Source organism: Tiliqua scincoides, chromosome 2 (assembly GCF_035046505.1).
Source record: "Tiliqua scincoides isolate rTilSci1 chromosome 2, rTilSci1.hap2, whole genome shotgun sequence".
Classification (NCBI taxonomy): domain Eukaryota; kingdom Metazoa; phylum Chordata; class Lepidosauria; order Squamata; family Scincidae; genus Tiliqua; species Tiliqua scincoides.
Window position 1 is genome coordinate 112,508,402 of NC_089822.1, and position 23,016 is coordinate 112,531,417.

The 23,016-nt window shown below is 49.3% G+C and overlaps 1 protein-coding gene across 1 annotated transcript in view; it reads right to left on the minus strand.

The window, feature by feature from the left end:
• Nucleotides 1–8,160: 8,160 nt before the first annotated feature.
• MAST1 (microtubule associated serine/threonine kinase 1) overlaps nt 8,161–23,016 on the minus strand; it is a 74,638-nt gene continuing 59,782 nt past the window's right edge. The window contains exons 15-26 of the mRNA XM_066618318.1: nt 22,564–22,729; nt 22,054–22,155; nt 21,622–21,744; nt 19,283–19,392; nt 16,946–17,109; nt 16,242–16,510; nt 13,228–13,431; nt 11,688–11,917; nt 10,580–10,702; nt 10,342–10,478; nt 10,026–10,231; nt 8,161–9,263 (exon numbers count right to left, since the gene is read on the minus strand). Coding sequence (XP_066474415.1) covers nt 8,161–9,263; nt 10,026–10,231; nt 10,342–10,478; nt 10,580–10,702; nt 11,688–11,917; nt 13,228–13,431; nt 16,242–16,510; nt 16,946–17,109; nt 19,283–19,392; nt 21,622–21,744; nt 22,054–22,155; nt 22,564–22,729 — 2,937 coding nt within the window. The remainder of the gene's footprint in view (nt 9,264–10,025; nt 10,232–10,341; nt 10,479–10,579; nt 10,703–11,687; nt 11,918–13,227; nt 13,432–16,241; nt 16,511–16,945; nt 17,110–19,282; nt 19,393–21,621; nt 21,745–22,053; nt 22,156–22,563; nt 22,730–23,016) is intronic.

A 23,016-nucleotide genomic window follows, 5' to 3' on the forward strand; every position in this document is an offset into this window, starting at 1 on the left:
TAAGACCTCCACAGACAGAGAAATGGGCCTCTGAATGCACCTGCTAGGGACAAACAACAAGGGGGAATGGTTGCTTTCATCTGTTTGTGAGCATCTTGGAAGCAGTTGGTTTGGAACAGTTAGAAGTGTCATGTGGGACTAGATGCGCCGGTGGAATCTTATGCTAATCCTAGAGTAGGGTGATTGAATGGGTCTGTGGGAGTAGGATCTGGAGGTTAGTAACATAGTGTTCTGAATTGTATACCTGATGTGGGAATTACAGCAGCACAGTTTGGCCCAGGTATGTTCTCACTATGCCAATGTGTGGTTGTGTTAATAAGTCAAGAGATGCTAAGCAGAATTGGAAAAGCCCTAAAGTGCAGTGATATTTAAAGTCTGAATATGGAGCTCGGAGTCTCTTGCAATATTTGCAGTGAAACTAAGGTCAGTTAAAAAGACACGTGTGTGAGTGTGTGTCAGTGCTAAGATAGTGCAGCCTACTTCTTCAAACTCAGGAATACACTATTTACAGTGGATTAAAAATGGACCTGAGTAGTCTTCTGTTATGAGGTGGGGGTGTGAAATGTCAGAAGCAGGCTGTACAAATGCTCTCATTACCAATTTGATAATTACCATTGTTTCAGGGCTAGCCTGCCCTTTGCAAACACGTTAAGTAAGACAGGTTATGTGGTAGAGGCTGCCAAGATGCCTGAACTAAGAGGAGAGTGACCTAGAAACTGAATGAAGTCATCTCCACCACTCTCTGGGAATCCAGGTGACTGCCTGATCACCTTTCCTTCAGAGACGCTATGGCCTTCCAGGCACAGCTGAGTCACAATTCGTCAAGGCAGTGGTGGCAGCTCAACCCACATGCTCCCCTGGGTTCTCAGTGGGTGTCTCCAGAAGATAACTGCATCTTCACCATGCCTGGCAGATCTGGTTTTAACTAGGACCCAGATGTAAATCTTGCCCTTATGAATTGCCCCGTTTTGCTCAGGACTTCCTTGTGTTGCAGATTCTAGAGCTAGGTCAAAGAAGGGAGGAAGGTTTCACAGGTTAGGGAGGGCAGGTTTAAACCAGAATTCCTGGGTTACTGGAAGAAGAATGGGAGTCTAAAGACTGGCACAGAGAAGGTTCAGTCTTCATCTGACATCCAGTAGTGATGGTTTCTGATGTCCAGAACTGGAGGTAATTTTTTTTGGCCAGTTACAGGTTGAACAACAGAATGCTTAGTTTGTAGGTAGACCACACACAATATACTTGATAATACCTTTGCATTCCACATTAATCATCCAGAGTAATTGCCACTAGGTGACCCACAGTAGTCCCCAGTTGCTAACAAGTTTCTCACTTCACCCATAAGCAAGTACTGGAAAGGAGGGGGGGGAGTCTATGTTACTATCCCAGTTGTGATAGCCTGCCATTTGTGGGCTGGAGCACTCAAGTCACTAGAACAGTGGTTCTCAAACTGGTGGTTGCGACCTACCAGTTCATGTAAAAGTCCCCATGTGCCTTTAAGGGGTGGGGGAAGGGGCGAGGGCAGCGATGCGATCACAGAATCTGGTTGCTAAAGGGGGCTAAGGGGTACTTTCACTCACTGTGGGCTGCTGCAGGGTCCAGGAGATGCAGGGAGCCCTGTGCAGCCCTCTGAAAGGCTCCCCGAGGCTTAGAATTGATTGTGATTGCGAAGCACTTCTAGTTTCCAGGAGGTGCTTTGAGATTGCACAGTTTGAAGATTCTAAACCAGCAGTTTCCAACCTTTTTCATCTCACGGCACACTGACAAGACACTAAAATTCTCAAGGCACACCATCAGGTTTTTGACCATTGACAAGGCACACCGTGCTGCCAGTGGGGACCTCATATCCCTATTGGCCCTACTAATAAATGACCTTCCCTCAACTTCCTGTGGACCACCTGTGGACCACTTGTGGCACACCAGTGTGCCATGGCACAGTGGTTGAAAATGGCTGTTCTTAAACCTTGGGGAGCCCTGCAGAGGGCTGCACAGGGCTCTCCGCACCTCCTGGAGCCTCCAGCAGCCTGCAGTGAGTGAAAGTAAGTGAAAGCACCCCCTCCGCTTGCTTTGCAACACTATCCTGGGGATCACATTGATGCCCTCGCCCCTCCCCCGCAAGACTTAGGGAGTAAAGCTTCCTAAAAGTTTGAGAAGCACTGCACTAGAACGTACACTGTCCTGCAGGTTTGTCAGCAGTGTGCACAACTGTCTGTGAAACTCTGGTTCTGCTGTGAGTTCACACGCCTCTCGCAGTAAATCTTTCAGTGACGGTTGGATATACAGGGCTGGCCTAAGCCATTTTAGTATCCGAGCACCAGATGATAACAGCACCCACTTCCTTCCTAATTAATATGGGCACAACCCCGTGATAAGATTTCATTGACAAGCCCCACAGAAATGTAGTGTTCTTGCACTATTCTCTTTCGTTTCAGGGGGCTTATGCAGAACTTCCTTTTCGTAGGTCAGATATGTTCTTAAGAAGTATCCCAAATCCAGTACGAGCTTGCCTACCTGCTAGCATTGCCCTTGAGTGGATAAACGGGGAGGGGGGAATGGGAACATTACCTGAGAGGTGATCCCTTGTACTGAGAGCACAAGAGGGGGACTGCTGTGTATGAGGTGGGCCTTGATGTGTACCTGAAGAACAGAAGATAAAACTCTCATAGTCAATGTTAGGTCAGTTCATCCTCATTCCTCAGGTTCCATGCAACATTTTTTTGCTTTTGGCAACCTTCAGTCTCGAAAGACTATGGTATCGCGCACTGAAACACTGTTCTGGAACAGCGTCTAGTGTGGCTGAAAAGGCCGTTTCAGGAGTGACAATCCCTCCCACACTGGGAGCAAGTGTAGTGTGTCCCTCGTCTGTCTCCCTGGCTATGGGCCTTCCTTCTTTGCCTCTTAGCCTCAGACTGTTGGCAAAGTGTCTCTTCAAACTGGGAAAGGCCATGCTGCACAGCCTGCCTCCAAGCAGAACGCTCAGAGGCCAAGGTTTCCCATCTGTTGAGGTTCATTCCTAAGGCTTTCGGATCCTTCTTGCAGATATTCTTGTATCGCAGCTGTGGTCTACCCATAGGGTACTTTCCCTGCACAAGTTCTCCATAGAGGAGATCCTTTGGGATCCAACCATCACCCATTCTCATGACATGACCAAGCCAACGCTGGTGTCTCTGTTTCAGCAGTGTATACACGCTGGGGATTCCAGCTCGTTCCAGGACTGTGTTGTTTGGAACTTTGTCCTGCCAGGTGATACTGAGGATGCATCGGAGGCAGCGCATGTGGAAAGTGTTCAGCTTCTTCTCCCGTTGTGTGTGAAGAGTCCATGACTTGCTGCAGTACAGAAGTGTACTCAAGACACAAGCTCTGTAGACCTGGATCTTGGTATGTTCCGTCAGCTTCTTGTTGGACCAGACTCTCTTTGCAAGTCTGCAAAACATAATCCTGCCCTAACAGGGCAATTGGAGAACTATGTGGCTAGATGGGGACAAGACTTAAAACTTGGAAATAAAGTAACTGAATAACATCAAGTAACTGAATAACATTAAAGGCTTATGGCACCATTCAGGATGGCTGAAATTTAGGCCGTTGTTTTAAATTAAGGCCTAAACGGCTAGGGATGGCCTAGATAAGCAGTTCTTAAACCTTTTGGTCTCTGAAACCCTTAACACTACAAGACCGAGTCTCAGGGAGCCTTGCTGGCACATGCTGTGGAGTCTTGGGGAGCCCCAGAGTGCTGGTGCATATCTGGAGTGGTGCAGTTCTGAGCAGATGGTGGCCACTTATGGTGTGCTTGTGGTGTGCCTGAAGGGGTCTCAGGAAGTCCCAGGGCTTCTAGGAGCACTCTTTGAGAAACACTGACCTAGATAATCAACCCCCAGAACTGATGCTGGAAGGACAGACACTGACCAAATTGTGTGGTTTTTTTCAAACTCAGGCAAAGGTCAGACGTTTCACGGTTGACTTTTGCTTAGTGAGTTAACTGCTCAGCTATGCTGAAGGAGCCGCTTCAGTCTGACACAGGCCCAAAGAAAGAAACCTGGTAATGGGTGTTGTCTTTTCTCTTATGAAGGTAACTCTGCCCTGGTTTCCGTATCCTGGCACCGAGGACCATGTGAGGCAAGTCTCACATGCCGATAGCTGCCTTGTTTGTAATACTAACCTCCTGGCACACCGCCCTAGTTATTATGTAACCACCAGGCTGTAGGCTTCTGGAGGAAAGCCAGCACTAGAGAAGGGAGGAGGCCTCAGGGCAAAATGGGAAGTTGTTATAAAAAGCCACGTGACTTGGGCAGCACATGATGGGGAGAAAGCAGTTTGGAACTAGGAAAACTTGGTTGGGCCTTGGTAATGGAACTTTTCGTTTAATTAAATTCCTCACCACATGAGAGGGCTGATAGTACCCTCTGCCCCCTCTTATCCCCAATCTCTTCTCAGTCAGGCTTACCATATTTTTCTAGATGATTTTGGGTGGTATGGTCAGAGAATTTCCACCTCCTCCTTTCCCAGTTTCCCTCACCCCCCCCCTCGCCCACCCCAATCCCAGCCAGCAGTTAGAGAAGGTAAAGGCAAGCCATGCTGTACAGGTTGGTTTATTAACATGACAATGTGTCTGCCTTAATCAGCCTTGAAACAGTTATAAAGGCCCAAAAGAGTTTCATTTGCAGGTGGACTGTCGGCTTCCTTTGTCCTCCTAGGGTAGGGGTGTTGCATACCTTTGTCGACATAATACAGAACTGTCAACATGGCTGGGGTCCCTTGCTAAACACTCCTGTGTGTCAGATCTTGAGAGCACAAAGCACATACATACACATTCACAGCCAGACTAGGTAGGAAATCACTTTGCCAGAGTCATTTTCTTATGTTCCAAGTGCCTACCTTTCCTCATGATTATGGGCCCAACAGTCCTGGACTGGGTCAGAAAAGCAGTGCCCTGTATGCTGGATGTTTTTCCCTACTTCCATCTCACCCAGGTTAGGAATTATGTCCCACAGCTTTGCAACTGACTCACATGGAGCATGTCTTATGTCCACCCCATTGCTCATGGGTGGGAGGGGGAAGTGAATAGAAATCTGTGATCCATTATCTATGTACTGTGACGTACCCATAAGCTTGAGTGCCCCCATTTTTGCAGTCAGGCAGGAAAGGCTCATTAGGTTTGGTAGGAGGTGGCCAGTGGATGAAAACGCACATAGGCCACGAGGTCTCAAAGGATATAAATCTGACTTTCCACTGAAACTGGCCCCCATTAGAGATTCCACACACCCCTCCAGCCAGTGGAAGATCTGCTGACTTTTGGCATCAGGGTGGATGAGAAGGATGACTTAATGAATGTTGTCACCAGGGATAACAGGAATGGAATTTGAAGGGAAGGGCAAAAGAAAGATACTTCTGCCAGCAGCTGGTAATTGCATAGAGATTGTCCTTTCCAAGGAAACTGGACTGGAGAGCACCGATGGGGAGGGGCCAAGAAGACAGAATGGCAGCTGGACCAAACAGGGGCTGTGCATCAGTTCAGTGCTGTTCCCATGAATATCACGTTTGGCAGAAGGATGTGCTGATGCCACTTGTGGCAGATCTTAAAAGGTTGACTGGGTTTCAGGAGCTTCCTTTTCAGGTTCTTCAGGCAGAGAAGTAAAAGGATAAGGATAAGGGCCCAGGCACAGAGGCGGCGTGGGAAGCTCATTCCCTAGCCCCATCCTTCTCCCATCTTAAGGTAAGTTGTAAAGCACACTATGTGTTATAAAGCCATATGTGGATGGCAGAATTTGGCTTGCAAAATTTTGCTCCCCCATCACCTGTGAAGCAGCAGGCGCCACTGGACGCTGCCCCCTGCCCCAGAGACACCATTCTCTGGGTCAGGGCCTGAGCCTGAGGAGCCCTGGGAACCCTAGTCTGCGGGCAGAACTACATAACAGCTGTAATCATGCTCTGTAGTCCTCACTGTACACCTAAACATGAAGCTGCTAATGTACAGCACCATCATGCATGATATCACTGCCCACAAATACGAACAACATAAAATGCATGATTAGGCAGCACGATAGCCTCACGCCTTTCAACCACTTGACAGCTGCAACAGAACACCTCTACCTCACTGGCTGCTGGCACCACCATTCTGTGATAATGTCACCAATCGCATGCATATATCATAGCACCCAGTTACTGCACCCTAGAATTCAAGAAGCATGGCTTCAACTTCTTGGTGCCAGCTCTTGCCACTGAAATGCGAGTGCCAAGGAGCCCCATCATGATGATGCATAGAGCAAACAGTCAGGACAGGTAGTGTTGTATGGCAGCTAGTCGCAGCTGTTCCACCCAGGCAGCCTTGCTATATTCCCCTCCACTGCTCACAGGTTAATAAGATAAGCAGTAAAGCAAAATGTGCATTGAAAGGGCTAAAAAGCCATGCCTGGTGGGTAGCATGGGAGCACAATTTCATGTTACTGAAGCTAAGAAGCGGTGGACAAGTTTTAGTGCCTGTCCTGGCCAGGCGTCCACTGTTTTTAAGCTGCTTTGATCCTTCTAAAGACAAGCAGAAAAACTTGAATAAATACAATTTTGGAAACTTTTTTGTTGTTGCTCAAATGGACCTCCATGCTGTAGTCCCTCATAAGCCTGAACTGCTGTATTGCATGCCTCCTCTCAACTGGGTTTCAGGTAGCATCCCAAATCATGGGCTGAGAAGCTCCGTGCATGACTTATCCACCAATCTTAGACTCAAAAGAAAGTGGTTCATCAAAGGGCTTCTGAGCTGATAGCATGGCCTGTTTACCAAGGATAGTTTCTGTCATGAGGCTGTATCTAGCAGCCATTAGGAGGCTAAAATATTCAGGAACAAGGTGCAATTTCCCTCTTCCAGGGATCTGAAGTAAGGCTGACAAGCCCTAAACAGTTTGGTACTGGATGATCCAAATGTCATCTCTATCCAGTATGTAACATAGCATATCATCCACTGAAAACCTCTCCAGCGAAAGCTGCATTTTGATGGAACTTGCCTAGGGAAACATCATGGGGGATTGCGCTCTGTAGGTCAGATCATCCCACTCTGGAGCCTTGTTCTAATCCACCACCCGGGCTAGCCACTTCATCTTCCCTTCATGGTAAGGCTGTCTGTGCCTTTCTAAGAGTAGCTTCTTCATTCAGATATAACTGTATCTCAGCCTTTGTTTCATCTGAAATAGACATGTAACTCTGGAAACTGACAGATGAGTAATTTGCTTTGCTAGACACTTTGATATTTAAATTGTCCACTTTCGTCTTTAATGGGATTTATAAAACAACCCACTAATTTATCCCACTAACTAGAAAAGTGAAATAATGAATTCAAAACTAGCACTTCTCCGCCTCACCTAAGACAGCAAGACTGCTTGGGAAAAATGTTATGAGCAAGCTGAGAGTGGGCTTGGTAGAGATGGACAGAGCTTCTCACTTGCAGTTGTGTGATGCTGCCAGAAAGCCAGCATGGAATGTGCTGTGCTACCAGAGCTCTCTGCTGCCACCTCCCTGAACCGCCATATCCAAATCCCAATGAATCAATGACAAATCCACATGAACAGCTGGACACCCCCTTTGCATGCAAACAATGCATGCACAGATCCCGATGCAACAAGAATTATAATTTGGGGTTGGGGTTTTTTTTTCCGTTTTGTGAATTAGCAAAAACTTCTGCATTCAAAACTTAGTTTTGTATATGTGTCCCAGTTCTAACATTTTGTCCTACACATTCATTCCTGTTCTTTATCCTGTAGACTTCAAGGAGTAACCTGAAGCACAGGGCATTGGGCATAGGTTTCGGGGAGGAAGTGATCACAGTATTAACCTTTTCATGTATAGAGTAGTCTTGCTCATATATATATTTATATATATATTTATATAAATAATATAATATATATATAGAGAGAGATATGTATAGGTACTTTACAAGGCCTAACACCGGACATGCCATTCATAGGGGGATGGCCAGGGGAAGGAGATGGGGGAAGGTGTCACTGCCTTTGCCCCTCATATTTACAGGGAGTTTAAGGACCAGACCCCTCCAGCGCCCAAAAGGGTAGAGCCTTGCTGCCCTACCATCACCATACAGAGCTTGGAAAGTGAAGACAAGGAAGGTGTCTGAGGAGTGTGGTCCTGTTGGCCAGTACAGTGAAAACGGCATTCCCCCATCCTTCAGTGTGCAGCCCCCTTTTTTTCCAGTGCAGGAGGTGAGGGCCGGGGAGTGTCTCCTGCACACTTGCTCCCTGACCCCAACACAGGCACCTCTTCTTTCCCTCTTTTCCCCTTTGCTTCTGCTGAGCCCCGCTTCAGTCCATTTTTGGTCTCCTCTGGGCACAGGCAACTGGGGGTCTTTGCACAGGTTCCCAAGGTGGTGTGCTCTTCCACCACTTCCAAGATCCACTTCTCCTTGGGTGAGCCAGCCTTGTCCTGGGAGTACTCTGAGCCAGGCTTGCCCTGAGGGCAAGGCTCTTGGCTCTCCTTGGGCTCCAACACAATAGGGACAGGCCCCCGTGGGGCCACCTCTGCCTCCCCACTGCCCTTCCTTCCTTGCTCATGCTCCTGAACTGGGCTCAGGGCTTTTGCCAAGGCCCGATTAGCTCCTGCGAACGCCTCCTCGGTCTGCACCGCTTGGCTCCTCCTGCAGTCCCCAAGCACAGCTTCTAGTCCCCTGGTCTTGATGCTGGTCTCCACAGCTGTCTCCCCATCTCCTGCCCCAAAGCTAAGTGGGGATTCCTGCCGGCCCAGACGCCGGGTGGCCAGTGGCTTTGGAGTGCCCGATTCACTGGGGCTCTCACCATCTGACTCAGCCAGGCTGTGGAGGCCCGGCTCACCGTAGAAGTCTTTGCGGTATTCAGAGTGCACCACCTCCAGGCTGTGTTTCCTCACCACCACCTTCTTCTCCGAGCTGAGTGGGGAGCCCAGTTTCTCAGCCGACTGCACCCGCTTCAGCAGGGGTGAGCGAGGGGGCTCGGCACTCTTGGGGCGGGGCCGCACCACAGGCGGCGAGGAGTGTAGTTTGGCCGGGAAGCTCTGTGTGGTGTTGGAGCTGCCCACAGTATGGCCAGGAAGGGGTGGTGGCGAGGACTGTGTGGGGGATGGTGTGTGCGCCAGAGGTGAGAGGGGAATGTTGCCAGCTGATTTGCAGCGCGCAGAACGATACTGGCGGTGCAGTTTGGGGGACAGACCGTGCAGAGTACTGGGTCGCATGTGGTGGGATGAAGTGGCTGGCGAATTGGGTGTGCTGGAGGCTGGTGAACTGCTCTGTGAAGAGGCACCTATGGGAACAAAAGAGGGAGAAATGGTTTGAGATGATGCAGTCACTGAAGCCCATGCATTGCCTGGATAACTAGGCAGGGGTATCCCGTTTCCCCTGCTAGACAATGACACAGAACCGCATCCTACAGTCCCACCTGAGCACCTGTCAGGGCATGTTCATACTGGAGCTGCATACTGATACTTAGCACTTTTGTACTGAAGAAGGAGGTAGCCATCCCTGTTCCTCGTCCCCAGCATCTGGTAAGCAGAGTTATGCAAACTTCATATTCGGAGGCAACGTAACATCGATGACCAAGTGCAAGCTTTCAAGCCCTGCTTGCAGACTGGCCAGGGACATCTGCAAGGCTACAGAGTGCTGGACTCATGCTAGGATCCTGGGCAGGAAGCAGTGCCCCAATGGCTCAGGTTTGTACAACTATATTCTGACTATACCATCTATTATGTGCCGTGCAGAATTATAGGGGGATCATCATAGTCAATGTGCGGTTTGCTGAGACTACACTGGACTCATGGAATCAGTCACAAGAGCCGCCACAATGTCTACTCTCACTAGACAGTGGAAAAAATTATCTGATTGACAATAATCAGACCCTGATGCCCTTACCTCAATGCCAATTCTTTCTAAGGGAGCCAAGCTTGTTGAAATGTGAGTCACTCAGCCCAATTCAGGCAGCAAAAGCTCCCAGTATTCAAGAGTCAGTTCATCTTTCCCCATAAGGACCTCCTACTGGCCTTTCCCATCACCCTGACTTGCCCTCAGCCATCCTCAGGCCTCCTACCTAGGTAGGCAGAGTCAGGTGTAGAACGCAGGCTCTGGGTGGGCGAGCGGGCACCCAAACCGTGGGTGGGCGAGCCGGGCAGACTGTCGCTAGAGGACAGTGAGCGGTTCAGTGACGACAAGCTACGACTGGTGTGCAGCAGGTTCGACTGCTTAGTGATCTTGCGGAAGAGGGAGCTGCGTTTCTTACTGCTGGAGGAGGAAGAATGGAAGGGGTTAATCCAAAGGGACCCAAAGTCAACACTTCTAGCCCCCAAAACCAAAGTTTCTGCCTCCTATTCCCCTTCTGTGACTCTCACCTCTCCTGCCCTTCTTTGCTAGTGCTCCTCTTGTTCCTTCTGGCCATCTTAGATTTGTAGCTGCTCTTGCGGGCCGGTCCAATCCGGATGGAGGTGTTCTCAAAGGGCGTGGTGGTGACCATGACCTTATTTCCACTCTAGGGAACGAGCAAAGGAAGCTGACTGTGGGGCGGCAGCAGAAGCACTTTGCTCCCTAGTCCCACCCAGGCTCACCGTTGTCTCCCTTGCTCATGCTTACCTTCAGGATGAGTTCCACCACCTCTGTGTGCACCAGCCCATGCACCGGCTCCCCATTCACGTGGGTGATGAGGTCTCCTGCACACAGCCCAGCCTCGTGGGCCGGACCACCTTCTTCCACATGCTACCAGAACAGAACACAGAGAGAGATTATCTCCGTTTATTTAAAATATTTATGCGTCACCCTTTGTCCCCAAAGGGATAATCAGGAAAGCTAAGAACACCATTTACAATATGCCACAGCCCAGTTCTATCTCACATCATGCCACTGTATGCAGCCATGCCAATGGAGGATGCGCTGCATTGCTGGGGGTACGGATGATTAGAAGATAAACCAGAGGTAAGTAAAAAATGTTTTCCTTACCTCTGCATAGACCTTCTGGGCACCTCTGGGTCTCCTTGGACACATGCCAGCTAAGAAGCTGGTGTAAGCCCTGCACATGCCTGATCGTGTCTGATCTCAGAAGCTAAGCAGGGTCAGGCCTGGTTAGTACTTGGATGGGAGACCGCCTGGGAATACTGGGTGCTGTAGGCTTATACCATAGTCTTTCGAGACTGAAGGTTGCCAACCAAGCCCAAGGACAGCCAGGGAGCTTGGGGGGGGGGATTACGGGGATAATCCTATGTGTGACTGGTTCCTCCCCACCCATGGCCCAACCCACTACAGGTGGAGTGCCTGCACCAGCGCTGTTTCTGTCAGAGCCCTATCATGCACACAATGGCACTATGATGTTTCCACCTTCACTGGGCCTTTCACGTCAGCAGATCACAAGATCAGTGGATGCAGAAGGCTCACAGGATTGGGCTGTATGTCAATTTAAAAAAATAGTCAAAAAACACAAAGAAAGGAAGGACAAGTAAATACTAAAACAAATCCAAAGACCTGAGACCAAAGACAAAGCAAAATCAGTATTTACATTTAAAATATTTATATCAGAGCTGCCTGGCCTGTTTCTCCACAAGCACACCTGTTTCAGTCCTCCAGGGGCAGGCCTTTCCCCACAACGTTCAACCCCTTTGCAACCAGGCAGACAGGCATGAGATTCTTTCCCTCCATGCTCTGCTAAGCCTCACCTACTCAGAAAGCCTTCCCTAGTAGGTACACTTACCCAAACAATGTGGTGTACGCTATAAACATCACTATCGCCCATATACACCCGGATGGCGCGCAATGTGAAGCCGTACTTCTTCCCTGAACGCTGGATAGTAATGGGTGAGCGCAAGCTGGTGACAGCTGGCGAGTAGTCTCGTGATGGCGAAGAATCCCGGGATGATGGGTTAGAGGAGAGTGACCGAGGAGACATTGGGCTGGCCAGGGGTGAGCTACTGTGCTGTTCCACTGTAAGGAGAGGGAGAGAGAATTAAAAGGTAAGCAGGAAGCCCTCCAGTGTTTCTTAGGACACCTAGTAGCACCTCTTGACTCCCAGAACAAGCCAGAGAACCCGAGGGACCTGGTTTCCAACCCCCCCCCCAGCCCATGTTTTCTCTCTGACCCTGCAGCCAGCCTAACTAAGGTCTCTGAACTCCAGTTGCTCTCAGACATTTCCCAGGACCTGGTGGCAGCAAGTATAGAAGCTAGTGCAGTGAATGGTTCCTTTAGAGTCAATCTGATGACAGGGATGATGGGCAGGTGACTAGCAGAGCAGAGCAAAGTGCTCCTGGGTTTTGTTAAGGCAAATGAAGCCTGGTTCGTATGTCTCTCCCTGCAAAGGCAAAATGGTCCCCAGCAGTGGTACATCAGTGGGACCTTTCCCTGTGGAACAAAACATACAGTAAGGACCATCACCAGAGAGAGGCAATTATTAGGGTCCATGTTTATGGCGGAATTCCAAACCACAGAAGGCAGTATTTGACACCAAATTCAGCCTTCATTTTAAATAAAAAGCAAGCTTCTAGTCCTTATTGTTGTGAAGATATGCTTGAAAGTGTGTGGACAATTCCTGGTGTAATCTTCAGAAGCCAGAGAAATAACTGGGCAAGGTTTCCAGTAGGTGGGGGGAAGGTTTCAATGCCTTCTCTGTAAGTAGCAGAAGCAGGATAGATTATGCCACATGGCAGAAACTGCAGAGTAAGTCATGCAAAGTAAGACACATCATGCACACTTGCTTCACTTGCATAAGTGCAGGTTGTGGGGGACCACCTGCCTTGTGGCAGATTTTTTACTGCAGAATGCACACAGTCTCAGTAGTTACGTTAGATGCACTAGAAAGTGGGTGTGGCATGCGGGGCGGCAAGGCATAGCTCCGCTGGGAGGCCTGTGCTCTAGACAGATGAAGCCTGCAATGGCACATTTGTTCCTGCTGGAATGGGGACAGGAGGCCCCTGTAGTGGGGCTAGGCAGTTTTGATCAGAAGGCAGCCCACAGAAGCAGGCGAGTCTTGTAGAGGGGGAACAAGTTTGTGCAGAGGTGAGGGGAACACGTGATGGGTACAGTGTAAGAGAGGGAATGTGAGCAGGATGGTCTGTGTGGTGAACAGCCTGGGCCACTGAGGGGTGGTAGGTGGGGCGGTGGCAGTGATTTGTGAACATTTTTGGGGGTGGGGTCAGGCCCCAAGTGGGGCTTTATAAAGGGGAGCCATTCCTATGGATGTGCCGCGCCTGCAGATGTGAGGACAGGTGTGCAGGGGGGCAAGAGGAGGAGGGCCGTACCTGTGGGGATAATGACGGACAGCGCAGTAGCTGAGGCAGATTTGATGACCTTGCCCCCTGTGCGGGAGCTGCGCTTCTCGACCGTGGAGTCCCCTGAGAGCTGTTGGTGCCGGGCCCGACGCAGCACCAAGTCATTGGTAGCTTTGGGGGCTGATGGGTCCAGCTCCTTTGGGGGCTGTAGCTCACCCGCTTTTGATTTATTGCCTATTGGGGAGGGGAGAGAGAGGGATGATGACTCAAGCCCTACAACACAGGACCGCGTGCCAGGGACCCCCCACCTTCACATCAGGGCCACAGGGCAGAGTCACCACCACTGCCGCCACAGGAACTGCCCACCCTCACCACCCTGGGGAACGTGAGGTGCACTTCTCATGATCCACTCCTATGGCTGGCAGGCATCCCGCTCCTCAGGGTTAACCTGCCCATCCACACTTTTTCAAGGCTGGGAAGGTGGGTGGCTGTATAAGGCCATTCAGTGTACCTCAGAGTTGCTCAGAGACCTAGGCTCACATCCCAGTTGGCCAGCAACTCCACAAAAACCATGTGATATGGCACGTTTACCTGGTGCTCTGAACTTCTACAGTGCTAAACACTGTCTCAAACCACTGTTGCCAAACCACATTGCTGAGGGTACTGTTCAGAGCTGAAGCTGTGCAGTCAGATCCTTGGGCTGCAGGACTCTGCCAAAGCACTCAGGAGAACACTGTGGCTTCCTCTTTACTATGAGATCTGAAGAATGTGTTGGATGCTGTGCAAGAGGGTGGGGGACCCCCCATCTCAGCCCCCGCAAGGCTGCCATGCAGGGGCTGGGGAAAATCACCAAAGCTCAGGCAGGTGCTGGGTCTGGCAGCTGGTTTTGCACCACCCCGTTAAGTAGAAGCCACAAAGGGGGGAGAGGGAGGGCCAATCAGGTACCCAAGGAGGGACTCTCTTTGCCTTTGAACACCATGTTCCTGACAAAAATGCTGTGACTGGCCTCTGGAAGGAAGGCAACCAACAGGCTCAGGCACATGATTTTCATTAGGACCATGGTGCAGTGGGAATTGGCTAAACATTCCCTTGCCCACATGCCACATATTTAGTCCTGATCCCCCTTTTCCTTCTGCAGTTGCTATTTCACCTTCAAAAGACCAACATGCAGGATCAAATTATGTACTTGACATACTGTGTAGTTTGGTCCTTGAGCATGACACTTGTAATGTTAGAATTTCCCAAGTGTCTGTCTGCAGCTATAACCCTTCTGCTAAAACTGTGAAAAATCCAGCTTTCAACGAATCCTTCAGCAGACTTTTCTATATGCTGCAGCTTCTGAAAAGAGAAATCACTGCCACATGCACTCTTGTGATTTTTTGGAGCTTTGAGGACTTGCAGCGGACACATCTGCTGCTGCGGAGGGAAGAGGTCAGGTTGTACAAGTGCAACCAAGGCCTGAAGCACAGGAGGGATGGTGAGGGAGGCTTGCTGGGTGCAGGCAGGGATCTGCTGATACTGAAATGCATTGGGGCACTTGCTGACAACAGCGTTGCAGGGCTTTAGCAAACAATGCCCCACTTCCCAGTTTAGACTTAGCACTCAACTGCTACTCCTAACCCTGATTCAGTGCCAGAGCTATGAAATCTCAGCCCTACATAATGCACAGGGGGAAGGAATTCTTTCTGTCATTTTTTTTTAAAGGTTGAAATATGAAAAACAGGTTCCCCCCCCCCCTTTTGGAGGTTGTACAATCCCATCACTAGTGCAGAATTCATATTTCCTTCAAGGATGCAACAACAAGGGAAGGAGGAAAGGTTAAAAATATGGTGGGGCACTGGCGGTGGGAAGGGGTGCTCATCACTTTTGCAGGGGCTTGGTGTTGTTTTTGAAGGGCTTTGAGAGTGCTCCTTCACCTCAGTGGCACAGCTGGGCAGCCCTCAGGCTCGCACACAAGTAGATCATTGCACAATGACTTGGTCAGCAGGGGGAAGAGAGTTGCACTGATGCTGATTACCACCAATGTCAGAGAAATTAGCTAAACAAAGCGATTCCCTACCACAAAGGAAAGTGGAGTAGCTGTCTTGGGGACAGAATTTTGGGTGTATTAAGTAAGTAAATGGGACAGATAGAGCTGTCCTTAGGGGTACAATGACTGGGAACTACTCCTGAGAAAGCCTCACGGAAATGACCAGAAACTGCACAGAAGTAGGAAGACAACATATTTCCTGCCAAAGGCAACACAGAGTACAATCCTAACCAACTTTCCAGCACCAAGGTAAGGGCAATGCAACTCCAAGATAAGGGAACAAACACTCCCTTACCTTGAGGAGGCCTCCATGACTGCCACTCAACTGCAGGATGCAGCGCACACCCCATTGGCACAGCTATGTCAGTACTGGAAAGTTGGTTAGGATTTGGGCCACAACATTTTTGGCCAGACCTATTTCAAATGCAGTCAGTCAATTACATAGAAGTGTGCCCACTATTGCAACAGGAGTGGTACTGGGGTGGGAATAGTGGGGGTCAGGGAGATGGTCTGCATTTTCTCATCAATATAACACTGCAGCTTGAATCAAGGGATATTACAATTTCCTTGCAACAGGTATGCAGGCTGGATGAGTAGGTGCACACACACATTTGATCCCCTGCAACAATTAACAACTGTGTATTTATTGTGCAACAACACCATCTACTGGAAAGATCTTCAGAGGCCAAACATACATAGGAGTTTTACATTAAAATAAGACATGAGTGACTGAAACCCCTCAGTGGTGATTCAGCTTATTTAGGGCTCTCTGTTCCCTCTTCTCCCCACCCTCTTCAAGGGGAATTCTGTCCTAGAATGCATCTCTTCGCTAGATGCCGGAAGTATTTTTTTTTGCAGTGGTGAACTGTTCTAAATGCCCCCAAACCTATATAAGCCATAATAGGTACATCTCATATCATCCAGCTGGAACTCCAACTGCAGTTCCTTTCCTTAACCTACCAGAGTGATGACTTTCTTCTAGAGATCATCCTGCCTCACCTCAGTCATTGCTCACCTGTTTCAGCCTCCCCTGTGGCAGGACTCTGTCCGGCATCTCCTGCTGCTCCCTCCTTGGCCTCCTTGTCTTCAGCCTGTGTTGTGGGTCCTGCGGGCCCATTTTCTGCAGGTGCCTTCACAGGCCCCTTGGCAAGGGTCTCACTATCAGTCTCCAGTGGCACAGCAAAACGGCTGGTATCCATGAGGGCCGAAAAACGCCTCCGTGCGCCCAGTGGGGGACTTGAATCACTCTCAGTGTATGATGACTCTGAGGCTGAGAGACGCTTCCTATGAGAGAGAAACAAGCAAGCTGGTTAGGCCCCCCAAAGCCTCACACAGAGTGTAGGACAATCAACAAGACAAATGGAGACAACTGGAATCAGTGAGGGCAATTTCAAAGTTGGACTTTCCTCCTGACAATGGATGAGAACATACGGTTTTAACAAACAAAAACTATCTCGCACTTCCTTCAGTATCTCAGAGAGACACCTATATAGAAGTTTTCATAACATGCATGTTTGCTTACATGTAGAGATGAAACCAATTAAATTATTGGGCAGGCTCTGCCCAGAGCCTTGGAACATCCTGGAACCCTCATATCCCAGATTAAACTGGGATATTTGAGACAGGATGAAGAAGCCCTGTCTTTTCCGTTAATCAAAAGGCCTCTCTCAGGTCTAAGAAAGAATCAGCTACGGCAGGAATGCACTGAGCAGTACTCACATCTCTGGGGAGTTGGTGCGCCAGCTCTTGTCGCGAAGCGTGAAGCTGCCCAGGCTCTCCCGCTTGCTCAGCTTCTCGTCTTTGTGCTTGTTGCTCTGGTCTCGTTTAGTGACGCCTGGAGTCTTCTGCTCATGCTGAGATAAGTGCTCCATGCTGCTGTACACCTGGGAACAGGACAGAAAGGGTAAGGTAATAAGAAAGAAAGACATCCTGTGGATTTACTGGCACCAGAAGACATGAATGCAGTAATAGGCAAAAGCACAGCAGGGACATACGGTGACTAAATCATTCCATAGTGTTGATCAGATTTTTTTTCATGCCAAATGAAAAATCCAAACGGCAACTGCCTCACCCATTATTAAAAAGGGTACTACTGTGCTCTTAACTCTTAGAGTCATTGAATATTACTGTTGGAAAGTACCTTAGAGGTCATCTAGTCCAACCCCTTGTTCAGTGCAGGCAACCACAGCATCCCAACTGATGGCCATCCACCCTCTGCTTGAAAACCTCCAATGAGGGAAAGCCCACGACTGCACAAGGCAGACTGTTCCAGTGCTGGACAATTCTCACAGTGTAAGAGTTTCTTACAATCTAGAAATTCTTACCTAAATCTACTTTCCTGTAGTTTCCATCCATTTGGTTCTAGTCCTGCCCAAAGGAAACACCAATAGCCCGCCCTCCCCTTCTTCTGTGTGACAGCTCTTCAGGAACTTGAAGATGACTATCATATTGTCTCTTAGTCTTCTCTTCTCCAGGCTAAAGATACTGATCTGTATTAACCATTCCTCATTGGAATTGGTTTCCAGACACCTCACTACAGTCCACTCTGTATTTTCCCAGATCTCTCCCCCCCCCTTTAAAGATAGGGACAACATCTGCTCATCTCCAATCTTGAGGCACCTCCTCCATTCTCCAGAGGTTCTCAAAGATTGCAGACAGCAGCTCCAAGACCACATCAGCTAGCTTTTTCAGTACTCTGGGTCGTTCAAGTTCTCTGGGTTCTGGGGGTTCAAGTTCATTTAAAGTAACTTCATTGAAAGAAATTTCCTATTCATCTCTTTATCCTGAGTCATGGTACCTCCTAGTTCTTTTAGTGCAGAATAAAGGTAATCCTCTTCACCACCTTCCTCACCCCCTCTCCCTGCAACCTTCCTCTCTCCACCCAAAGGCCTTCGGAGGGTTGGAGGAGGCTGAGTGTGGCCTCCACGGCCCTCCAAAGGGCTTCTGAGGCCTCTGGAGGGCCTTTACAGCGCATTTCCAGTGTTTGGGCAAAAACCAGAAGTGACATTTTAAGGTCTTCCAGAGGCCTCATAAGGCCTTCAGAGGGCCGGAGGTGGCCACATGTGGTCTCCTCTGGCCCTCTGAAGGCCCCCAATGGGGGGGGGACAGTCAACTTGTTGAGGGGCGGCATTCTGCGGCCCTGGCCCCAGGCAGCACAAGGGCCAGGATCTCCCACTGTCCCCTGACTACACATTATCTTGGCAAACATGGGATTGGGAACATGTAGTTCCATTCTGTCTCAGTTACTTTTGAATAAGTATCTTTATCCTGTCCCATAAGACTGGCTGTTGTTTATACCTCTGCACAGATAGCCTCCCCCACACATACACATTTACCTTCTCTCTACCGAAATGCAGTTAAGACCAATGCTCTCTGGAAGCAATTAGATGACACATATTTAATTCCATTCATATTCTGTTCTCCCTTAAACTGTGCTCCCAAATGTGACCTTTCGGAGAGAGCAGGTTGATCATAATTATAACAACAGCAGCAGCATTTTAAAGCACATTTCATAGTGCTTCACAAACATTAACAACGGAATTTATATACCGCTTTTTTCAACAAAAAGTTTGAAAAGGATTATGTTCATAATCCTTCAACAGCCCTGATATATTACTGGCCTACATGTCAGAATCTCCTATCTGCAGATGGAGAAGGCTGAGATCAAGAGAGTAGGGGGCTTGCCTAAGGTCACTTTATAGTTGAGCTGAGATTTGAACCTAGACCTTCCCCAATCATACTCTACACAACTACAGCACCAAATAACAGGTCTCAAGATTAAGGGCCCAATCCTACTTTCCAACTCAGAATAGCCACAATGCAGCCCTGTGGTAAGGAAATACATGTTCCCATACTTTAAGAAGGCCCCAGAGACTGCCCCTCCACCACAGGATGCAGCACAAACCCACTGGCACAACTGCACCAGCACTGGAAAACTGGATAGGATTGTGTGACTTAATCAAGTCACATTAAATTGACTTGACTGGATAGGATTGACTGGACAGGATTGTGCCCTTAATCAAGTCGCATTATATTCAGTGCAATTAGTAAGTTCACCTTGCTAAATCTGGGGGAGCAAGATGAAAACTGCCGAATCTCCACCGGTTCATCTTCTGTCGTGTCATCATCATCATATGAATTAATGTGGTGGTAACGATCGGAGCGGGCTGGAAAGAGAAACATTAAGCTCGTTCATTAAACTTGGAGAGACCTTGGCAGGATGGCTGCTCACTACTTGTTTTCTCTACACTTGTCCAAAGATGCTGAAATAGGAATCCGTGTGGAAATAGCCCAGGAGTCAGAATCTGTAAAGCTCCATTCCTGCACCCAAGTGAAAGATTTTACTACAAGCAGGAAGGGAACTTCAAAACAAAACAAAACAAAACAGGAAAGTAACTGCTTCTTAACATTAGAACAAGAGAGATCTCTGAACAAGGATCTCTATCTTCTACTGGCTCTCCCTTACTGCTGGGCACTGGAATAATGTATCAAAAAACTAGCATGCCCACACTTGTTTCCCAAAATTTAAATGCCTATCAGTAGAATCCTATCTTGTGCTGGAACAGGCAGGCCAGGAGTCCTGCGCTGTATCCAACGCAAGATAGGAGACCAAAGTGGCTCAGCCAGAACTCTTCCCCTTACTCCCGGGTAAGCCACATGGCCTCAGTGGGTCTCCTTGGACTTGCGCCACTTCAGGTGGTGGCATAAGTCTGAGGAGAGTGGAGCGGTTTGCAGCCGCTCCGTGCGGCTCAGCGGGCAGGGATGGGATCTGGCATAACAGCCAGGTCCCAGTCCCACCTCCCAGCCTGCCCAGCCGTCTCTGGGACTGCCCTCTGCCCACCCAGAATGCCTCCCTCCTGCCTCCTCCCTCCCCTCCCCAGACCCTTGCTTCAGCTGAGCTTGGCCAATGCAACCCTCCCTGCCCGAGTTGGTGTGGAGGCTGCATTCAGCCTCTGTGGACCAGTGCGCTTCCCTGTGCCAGCCCAGCCCACTCTTGAGGAGGTGCAAACATGCCTTATGGCACGTTTGCGACCCTCCTGGGACAGCGCAAGGGACTTACGCCAGCCCAAGCCACAGTCAGGATTGCGCCCATTGTCACTTACAAGCCATCAAGCATCCAAACCCCAGAAGAGGGGCTCCCAAAGGAGCTTACAATTTAGAATGCATGTAAAGGTACCATGATGATAGGATTTGAGGGGTGCGGCAGAGTCTTCTTGTCACTGGCAAGATGACACAGTCACTATGACTTGTGATAACTTGTCACTATTATGACACAGTCCAAGCTCCAGACTCGTTCCTCCAGGAAGGAAGTGTCTGCAGGGGAAGCTGCAGATGGATTTGAGGGGGGTGCCAGCCCACAGCAGATGCCAGTCCACATCAGCAGCTCCTCTACTGCTCTCCAGACCCTTCTGAACCTGTGTGATAAGAGTCCAAGCCCCAGGGCCCGTGCCATTTGTCAGTCACAGCAGAGGGAGCAAAGCAAGTACCTGAACTCTGTTTTTGATCTTAGTCTGCTTCATGTTGAGGATTTAGGAGGAAGGATAGGGAAGCCAGAATACAGTCTTACTAAAATAGAAAACATCCCAATCCAAATCTGCTATGTCCCAGTTAAACACCAGTCATTTTAAGGCTGGCCCCAACAGGAAATTAGACCTGAACACATACTTGGCGTCAGCATCAGAATTGCCAGCAGTGTGAAGCAGCTCTCCATGCACTGGCAGCAATTTCAACCAGGCCAATGCAACCCTTTCCCCTCACCTCAGAAAGAGGGTGCTCATTGAGGAACTATGATACTGACTGCAAAGATAATTTGGGCCTTGCAGTACTCCTGGAAGACAGGCTCAGCTTGTTGTGGAGGCAGCAACTTCTATTCACCCTGGACTCTGCCCTCACTATTTGGCCTTGAAAAACACCAGGGCACTGCAAATGAATCATGTGCCATCATCTGTGGAGTCTTCCTGAGGCACATGGCAAGCAGGGAGACAGTTCTCAGCAGGCAAGTGGCCTGGTAGGAGATGCATGGGGACAAGGGAAGGTGGAACAGACCACCCAACACAATCCCACTCAGGGCGCAATTCTAACCCCTTATGTCAGTGTTTTCCAGCACTGACATAAGGCAATGCAGCTCTGAGGTAAGGGAACAAACATTCCCTTAGTTTGAGCAGGACTCCATGAGTGACACCCAACTGCAGGATGCAGCACATGTCCCATTGGCTGGAAAGTACTGACATAAGGGGTTAGGATCGCACTATCAGGCTGCAATCCTAACCACACTTTCCTGAGAGAAAGCCCCACTGAACAAAATAAGACTTACTGCTGAGTAGACCTGGTTAGGATTGTGCCCTCAGTTTGTTAAATCAAAGTATTCTAAAGAAACCAAAAGAGAGAACACTTGCTGTCAAAGTAGCTGGTGTCTTCCTCAGACTCCAGGTGGGGGATGAACTCTGCTTTCTGTCTCAAAAGGCCATTCCAATCCAGATCTTTGAAGAAGGCATGCTGTTTCACCTCATAGGCTCCGCCTACAAACAAATCAAAAGCGGGCACTTAGGCACTGCTGCCTTCTGCTGGACACTGCCACAAAGTGGAATGGGGGGTGATTGTGGGAGGGGCAAGAGGACTGTTCTTGCCTAGAGAGCTGTGCTGCTGTTTGTTGTCAGGCAGACAAGGAAAGACCAAAAAAAGGAGAGAAGGCATGTCCTGCGCTCCCTGGGGATGTTGACAGGCACTTGCCAAGGCCAAGGCTGGTTAAGAGTAATGTCACAGATCACAACATTTCAGGAGAATCAGAGATGTGGGGACAGCGTTGTCCCTCTCTCACAAATCCTTACCTGCCCCCAGACGGAGAAGGGGGTTGGTCTGCAGGAGGCAGGAGATGAGATGCTGAGCATCACCTGGGAGTGCCTCCTCCCCTTCCGGCCACAAGATGTCATCTGAAAGCCACAAAACAAAGACAGGCTGTAGCTGTTTGGCAGAAGTGGGGACTGTGGAGGGGTAGAAAGAACCAGCATTCATGCAGATATGACTTCAATCGTTTTAATTGTTATGGCTGCAGCTTAAGTGATAACCGTTATACCAGTCATCTGTGCCCCAAGCATCATCCCAACCTGAATGAAGAGAGGGGGTGAAAGTCTCCCAACACCTCACTCTCAGATTTATGATACGCTCCCTATATTTTTTCCCCTGACCTAACTCAAACAACCTCCTGTTCAGTGTCTTGTGTATGCCCAGGTAGCAGCAAGAGCCACCTCATCCCTTTATCCAAATCTGAGCAAAGTCAGCAAATGATAACAGTGAGCTCATAACCAGACCATGATGACCCACAGCTGCCCTCCACCTACCAGTGATGACCTGACCAAAGAGCTCCTCAGGTGTGTCTCCGAAGAAGGGCACACAGCCCACCAGGAACTCATACAGGATGATACCCATAGCCCACCAATCCACAGGCTTCCCGTAGCCTTGACGAAGGATCACTTCAGGTGCAATGTACTCAGGGGTCCCACACACCTGCCAAGACACCAATCTTCATACAGCTCACACAGATTTTGACCTGCTAAGCCCCAGCTTGCCCAGCTAGCATACAATCCACACCATGGATTGAACCGGTCACTTGGATCCACTGGAAGACCTGGGGAGCGCTGGATGCTTTATCACTGTTGTGGTGGGCATCCGGCATCCGTTGCAGTACGGATTTGGCCATTCACCACTTCCAGCACTGGCCATGATGTGCACTTTCTGGCAGAACTGCATTTGCGACAGCTGCAGAGTGCATTATGCCAGTGTTCTGCCAGCAT